Source organism: Coregonus lavaretus (genome assembly GCF_964263955.1).
Source record: "Coregonus lavaretus genome assembly, chromosome: 27".
Lineage (NCBI taxonomy): Eukaryota > Metazoa > Chordata > Actinopteri > Salmoniformes > Salmonidae > Coregonus > Coregonus lavaretus.
The window spans coordinates 38666849-38674960 of NC_140014.1; the positions used below are offsets into that span (position 1 = coordinate 38666849).

Here is an 8112-nt window from a genome sequence, read left to right on the forward strand (position 1 = left end):
TGTCCAGGAGTTGGCGGATGCTTTAGTCCAGGTCTGGGAGGAGATCCCTCAGGAGACCATCCGCCACCTCATCAGGAGCATGCCCAGGCGTTGTAGGGAGGTCATACAGGCACGTGGAGGCCACACACACTACTGAGCCTCATTTTGACTTGTTTTAAGGACATTACATCAAAGTTGGATCAGCCTGTAGTGTGGTTTTACACTTTAATTTTGAGAGTGACTCCAGATCCAGACCTCCATGGGTTGATAAATTTGATTTCCATTGATAATTTTTGTGTGATTTTGTTGTCAGCACATTCAACTATGTAAAGAAATAAGTATTTAATAAGATTATTTCATTCATTCAGATCTAGGATGTGTTATTTTAGTGTTCCCTTTATTTTTTTGAGCAGTGTATATTATATTCCTTCTCTTTCAGCTAGGTAAATACTGATCGTCTTTTCTTATTGTCTGCTAAGCATTACAATTATAACTTGCTATACTTATTTCACCATTTACCATAATGAGATACAAGTTTTGATTATACTTATCAATATACACTACCATTCAAAAGTTTGGGGTCACTTAGAAATGTCCTTGTTTTCGAAAGAAAATCAATTTTTTTGTCCATTAAAATAACATCAAATTGATCAGAAATACAGTGTAGACATTGTTAATGTTGTAACTGGCTATTGTAGCTGGAAACGGCTGATTTTTTTTATGGAATATCTACATAGGTGTTCAGAGGCCCATTATCAGCAACCATCAGTCCTGTGTTCCAATGGCACGTTGTGTTTGCTAATCCAAGTTTATCATTTTAAAAGGCTAATTGATTATTAGAAAAAACCTTTTGCAATTATGTTAGCACAGCTGAAAACTGTTGTGCTGATTAACAAAGACCTATAATTTTACAGCGGTACAATGCCGACATCTAGTGGTTATACAACATACAGGGTGAACGAAAACACATGCAAACGCAAGGCATAACCGCAAGGGGTGCTTCACCGGCTTGTGGACTGTGTGAGTTTGGGTATGCGATTTAAACCCCCCCCCCTATTCGACCACATTCCGTGGACTGTACCGCTGTACTGTTTGAGTATGGATGATAAAGAAGCAATAAAACTGTCCTGATATATCTCATATATTCATTGCCAGTCACATTGTGCATTCAGATGCGCCCCCCCCCCGCGCCACGTCCTCCAGACGTGACGCTTGGCATTCAGGCCAAAGAGTTCAATCTTGGTTTCATCAGACGAGAGAATCTTCTTTCTCATGGTCTGAGAGTCCTTTTGGCAAACTCCAAGCAGGCTGTCATGTGCTTTTTACTGAGGAGTGGCTTCTGTCTGGTCACTCTACCATAAAGGCCTGATTGGTGGAGTGCTACAGAGATGGTTGTCCTTCTGGAAGGTTCTCCCATCTCCACAGAGATGGGAGTGACCATCGGGCTGTTGGTCACCTCCCTGACCAAGGCCCTTCTCCCCCGATTGCTCAGCTCGAGGAGAGTCTTGGTGGTTCCAAATGTCTTCCATTTAACAATGATGGAGGCCACTGTGTTCTTGGGGACCTTCAATGCTGCAGACATTTTTTGGTACCATTCCCCAGATCTGTGCTTCAAACCTGTCTCGGAGCTCTACGGGCAATTCCTTCGACCTCATGGCTTGATTTTTGCTCTGACATGCACTGTCATCTGTGGGACCTTAAATAGACAGGTGTGTGCCTTTCCAAATCATGTCCAATCAATTGGATTTTCCACAGGTGGACTCAAATCAAGTTGTAGAAACAACTCAAGGATGATCAATGGAAACAGAATGCATCTGAGCTCAATTTCGAGTCTCATAGCAAAGGGCCTGAATACTTATGCAAATAAGGTATTTCTGTTTTTTATTTTTAATACATTTGCAAACTTGTTTTTTTTTTGTCATTATGGGGTATTGTGTGTAAATTGATGACATTTTTTTCTTTAATCACTTTTAGAATAAGGCTGTAACGTAACAGTAAAAATATAATATGATTACGTTTGCATTCACTTGTCATTAAGGTTTTCTGAACTTTAACTAATTTGTTTCAGTAGGCTATAAAACAGATGACTTTTGTCAACACTGGTATAAAACATCTGCATTGTTGAAGGCTTTATTCAGGATGGAAAAAGTCAACATCTTAAGTAAAATGCATGATATACATGACACAAAACAATGCACTGTACAGCATGTATTGTGTGTTGTGTCTGTGTATAGTTATCTAAATATGTTCTCTCTTCCTGATCTCTCACCCCCACTCTGGGCCATCTTCTTCAACAGAGCAAACCATTTCTCTACCTGGAACCAAAAAGGGTTCTCCTATGGGGACAGCCGAATAACCCTTTTTTTCTAAGAGTGTATCCAAAAGCAAATTATATAGTTCCGTATCCCTTTTCAGCTTTTAATCCCTCTTTCTTATTGTGGTGATCTTTTCTCAGTTTCATTCAATTATTAGCCACTGCATCAAGAACCTGACCATTACACTGAACAAACCCTTGAACAGAGGAACGGGGGTCGGCATCGTGGTGGCCAAGGTAAAAATTCATTAGTTCATTCATTCATCCATCCATCCAACAATCACTAACAATAATCCATATTTTGCCCCCATCTATAGGGAGCAGGACAAAACAACCTTGGGATTTACGGTGTCTATCGTCAAGGGAGGACCAGCAGAAATGGTTAGAAAACTACACTGAGTAGACCAAACATCAGGAACACCTTCCTAATATTGAGTTGCACTGCCTTTTGCCCTCAGAACAGCCTCAATTCGTCAGGGCATGGGACTCTACAAAGTGTCGAAAACATTCCACAGGGATGCTGGCCCATATTGACTCCAATGCTTCCCACAGTTGTGTCAAGTTGGCTGGATGTCCTTTGGATGGTAGACCATTCTTGATAACAAGGGAAACTGTTGAGTGTGATAAACCAAGCAACATTGCAGTTCTTGACACAAACTGGTGTGCCTGGCACCTACCAGAGGTGGGACAAAGTCATTGTTATGCAAGTCACAAGTAAGTCTCAAGTCTTTGCCCTCGAGTCCCGAGTCAAGTCGAGTCAAAGATGAGGCAAGTCCCAAGTCGAGTCAAAAGTCAAAGCCATCAAGTCTCAAGTCGAGTCCAAAGTCCTACCATTTTAGTTTCGAGTCATTTCAAGTCCTCTTACCACAGAAATAAAATGTATACAAATCATGTATGTCTGTAAGATTTGTATTTATTTAAACCTTTTTATACAATAACATTAATCAAATACAGCAAAAAACATAACATTTAATTTTCACAAAAAAAATGCTTGTATTTGAACAGCATATTGCACTAGAACAATGCAGAGAGAGAGAGAGAGAGAGAGAGAGAGAGAGAGAGAGAGAGAGAGAGAGAGAGAGAGAGAGAGAGAAAATGGTTTACGGGAAGGACAAACACCAAAGCTCTGGAAGTAAAAACAGTGTGGGAACCTGCACTGCAAATGAACAGATCTTACTCCATCTGATGTTTTGTACATAGCAGAGGTGGGACAAAGTCATTGTTATGCAAGTCACAAGTAAGTCTCAAGTCTTTGCCCTCGAGTCCCGAGTCAAGTCGAGTCAAAGATGAGGCAAGTCCCAAGTCGAGTCAAAAGTCAAAGCCATCAAGTCTCAAGTCGAGTCCAAAGTCCTACCATTTTAGTTTCGAGTCATTTCAAGTCCTCTTACCACAGAAATAAAATGTATACAAATCATGTATATCTGTAAGATTTGTATTTATTTAAACCTTTTTATACAATAACATTAATCAAATACAGCAAAAAACATAACATTTAATTTTCACAAAAAAAATGCTTGTATTTGAACAGCATATTGCACTAGAACAATGCAGAGAGAGAGAGAGAGAGAGAGAGAGAGAGAGAGAGAGAGAGAGAGAGAGAGAGAGAGAGAGAGAGAGAGAGAGAGAGAGAGAGAGAGAGAGAGAGAGAGAGAGAGAGAGAGAGAGAGAGAGAGAGAGAGAGAGAGAGAGAGAGAGAGAGAGAAAATGGTTTACGGGGAAGGACAAACACCAAAGCTCTGGAAGTAAAAACAGTGTGGGAACCTGCACTGCAAATGAACAGATCTTACTCCATCTGATGTTTTGTACATAGTATACTTTATTAATATGATATTTACAGAGTTTGGTCTTTTAATAACACTGTCTTAGTACATTAAAGAACGTTAAGCGTTTTTCACGAAAGCGTTTTAGAATGTCCATATAATAGCAGTTCAAAAATCCATATTTTTGTAAGCATGAACCAGCAAGGGAGACGTGCGTTTGTCTCGTTGATACAGTAAATATGCAGCAGCTAGCTAGTAAGTTACGGTACATCCGATAAGGTGCGTAGCATTCGTTCAAAACTTACCTTTCTTTGTGCAACTTCAGGTGTCGAACAAAGTTGGACGTTGTGGCAGCTCCGTCTGTAATCTTCGATCCGCATGTTTTGCAGATTGCAACTCGTTTTTTGTCGACTACCTCGTAATTTTTATAGCCAAACCAAACTATCTTCGGTATCATTTTGACAACTGGCGCGTTGTTGCTTGATGTGCTTCATTGGTTGTCTTGCAATGTGCCTGCTTAGATGCTGTCGAATCAAAACAACGTGGGACTACAGTGATTGGATAACGTGCAGGCAGCGCGCGCTCTCTGTATGCATACAGGTGGATGGTGCACATTTTTTTCACAGATGCAGATAAACGGAGAGCGGCGCGGCCGTGTGAAAATTTTTTTCCCCAGTTTTCATGGGAAGTAGCAAGTCTTCTCGAGTCATAAGGCGCAAGTCCAAGTGAAGTCACGAGTCATTGATGTTAAAGTCCAAGTCGAGTTGCAAGTCTTTGTACATTTTGTCGAGTCGAGTCTGAAGTCATCAAATTCATGACTCGAGTCTGACTCGAGTCCAAGTCACATGACTCGAGTCCACACCTCTGGCACCTACTACCATAACCCATTCAAAGGCACTTAAATATTTTGTCTTGCCCATTCACCCTATGAATGGCACACATACACAATCCATGTCTCAATTGTCTTAAGGCTTAAAAATCCATCTTTAACCTGTCTCCTCCCCTTCATCTACACTGATTGAAGTGGATTTAACAGGTGACATCAATAAGGGATCATAGCTTTCACCTGGTCAGTCTATGTCATGGAATGTTTTGAACACTCAGTGTATAGTACAATTCAAATAATGTATGTGGACTGGGTACAGTATCCAATAACATTTCGATACATTTGAATGAACATCATGGTAATCGTATGTTCCCCATGTGTTTCAATGGCGTTGTGTTGGACAGGATGGCAGGCTGATTGCTGGGGGCCAGTTGCTGTGTGTTTCATGGACTCCCATTCAGTAGTCGTTTTCCCCACAATGAAAAATGGTCGAGGAAAGTCTCTCAATTAATAGTAGATCTATAGCTGGTGACATTCTCACGGATCTCTTTGACTACGGGTTCCTAGATTCTCTGGATCTACCCAACCTGTTTATGATTCCCTCAGCATTGGATGGTAGTGGCCCTGCTAAGCCATGACCCTGATCCTGTATGAGGGTATGGAGCAGAACCCTGGTCCCTCAGGACTATGGGGTAATACCCTTCACCATGGAGGGAACAGACCCTGTTGAAGAACAGACAGCTGTACCGCTCCAGGACCAACATGATTTAGTGAGTCTAACAATAGTGTTGTTATTGAAAAGTTGACTAACAATTCATTTCATGGGATAATTGCATAGTCTTATCATGGGGTCGCATGTGAGGTAAATATAATACGCATATACTGTATATCAAATATTATAAACTGGGTAGTTTGAGTCCTGAATGCTGATTGGCTGACAGCCGTGGTATACCACGGGTATGACAAAACATTTATTTTTTACTGCTCTAATTACTTTGTTAACCAGTTTATAATAGCAATAAGGCACCTCAGAGGTTTGTGGTATATGGCCAATATACCACGGCCTCAGGGCTGTATCTAGGCACTCCGCGTTGCATCGTGCTTAAGAACAGCCCTTAGCCATGGTATATTGGCGATATACCACACCCCCTCGGGCCTTATTACCCCACTAGAAGACCATGATATACAGTATAGATAACCTACATGTATTGATCTTCTCAATAACGTGTGTGTTATTGATTGGTTGTATTGCAGAGGCCAGGAAGACATCAGAGGTGATGCAGTCCTTGAAAACCTCACATTCAAGGAGCACCAACGTCTCTCTTGTCCCTCAGCTCAAACGCCTCACCAAGTCACCAAGTAAGGAGGATCCTGAAAAGATGGGCTCAACATTCGATCAAGGCTCAACATTTTAAAAGATACAGTAGAAACCAATTAAGACATTATAGTTCATATTAGAATCTATATTCTGTAGAGAAATTAGGACTCCTAATTGCTATTTTACATCTAGACTGTCAAATGCTTATTGCATGAGTCTGTTATTTGTTTATTTGAACTCAATCAAAACTTAGGTAGGTAAATTAATAGATTTTTTAAATAAATTGTTTTATTTTTTGGCAAATTTTCAACAGCAATGAAATCAGTCATTTGTTTTATAAAGCCCATTTTACATCAGCAGTTGTCACAAAGTGCTTTACAGTTACCCAGCCTAAAACCCCAAAGAGCAAGCAATGGAGAGGAAGAAGCACAGCAGTCATGGTATACATTGCAGATGTACCGTATACTTTCCTTACAACTCAGGACACCCTCCTAGTGTTAAAAATAGTCACTCCTAAAAAGTCCACGTGTAGTTCAAACCCTGAGTAGCAGCTTTAAAGAAGAGATACAGCTACAATATATAAAATGTGGCCACATTTAACATTTGGCCACTTCAATTTGTCAAGTTACAGATGTGTACAGTACAGGATAGGTGATTTCCCCTCTAAACATTATTTAAACGTAAAATATTTAAACAAAGTTATTTTATGCGCTGGTAAAACTGCACCACTGCTTTCTCCTGGTCGTGTGTCTCGATAGAGCCGTGACGTAGTCTTCTGATCTCATTGATGGCATCGATGCCGGAGATTTTCCTGGTCTTCACCAGATAGCAGGCCAACATGGTCCCTGTCCTCCCATGGCCATGCATACAGTGGACAGCTACACCCTACAGCAGAGAGAAATACATATGGTTGACTACATAGATAGAGATACAGAAGGCTATATGTTAATATACATCAATGGTTGAGAATAATTAGCTGTGTCCACCTGTTACACTGAACTCAGTGGTCAATGTTCATTTGGTTTCATGTGTTAGAACAGAAGTAAGTATTCACTGAATAATGGGTAACTGGATACTTCTTAACTGAACCCTTACCTCGCCTTTGGCGTTTGATTCCTCCACAATGGACAGAAACCTCTGAATTTGTTCTGGAGTTGGTGGGGTGAAGTCTATTATATTGATGTGGTGTAGTTTCACTCCTGGGACGGTATCATAGTTGGGTGGCTTTTTCTCACACAAGCAGACCAAGTGTTGAATGCCATTGTCTAGAAGGTATTGGTAGTGGGCAGTCATTCGAGGGAACGCCAGTCCGGCCAACTTGTTTGGTTCGACCCAGGAGAAATTGGGGGGTGGACTACAGGCCATGGCGAAGTCAATCTGAAATATTGTGAAATGTAGAGATTGTTTTACCATTCAACAATCTGATATATTCATAGCCAGTCACATTGTGCATTCAGATGAGCTAGGTTGCTAACTAGCTAGCATGCTACTAGAAACTGTCAATTCAATTCATTCATGCAATGCAATACACTACTTACTTACATTCAGTATTGTTTTCTCCAGAAATCCGTGTATAACAATGTCAGATCTGGTGTGAAAAGGTTTTAGCTAGCTAGCTAAACGACTAAAGTTGGGGTGGGGTGGGTTTTGTCCTGTTAAACAGGGGAACGTTAAACACCAAAGTACACAAACTACACTGGAGCTTAATCCTTCCGCTTTCTTAGAACGATGACGTCAAAGATTAGTATAGGGCTGTGAACAGTGATTTATATATACACTAGTTGACCTCCTGGGGGCACTGTTTTGAAGCCACTGCACCTCCATCTTGGCACTCCCCACATGGTAAAACAACAATAAAAATACATGTGATTTTGTCCTTTAAACATTTTATTTAAATACTGTATGATTCCAATAA

At 40.7% G+C, this 8112-nt stretch overlaps 1 protein-coding gene across 2 annotated transcripts; it reads right to left on the reverse strand.

Annotated features, from left to right (window-relative positions):
• Nucleotides 1-6463: 6463 nt before the first annotated feature.
• dusp23b (dual specificity phosphatase 23b) lies at nucleotides 6464-7893 on the reverse strand. 2 transcript variants are annotated; one of them, XM_084144450.1, is made up of 3 exons: nucleotides 7740-7893; nucleotides 7293-7574; nucleotides 6464-7082 (listed from the first exon to the last, which is right to left on the reverse strand). In XM_084144450.1, the coding sequence occupies exons 2-3, from the start codon at nucleotides 7560-7562 to the stop codon at nucleotides 6897-6899; spliced, it is 456 nt and encodes a 151-aa protein (XP_084000576.1). In that variant the 5' UTR covers nucleotides 7563-7574; nucleotides 7740-7893; the 3' UTR covers nucleotides 6464-6896. The 2 variants fall into 2 exon arrangements, with proteins under 2 accessions (XP_084000576.1, XP_084000577.1); XM_084144451.1 differs by having other exon boundaries at nucleotides 7736-7893.
• Between the last annotated feature and the right edge of the window lie 219 nt (nucleotides 7894-8112).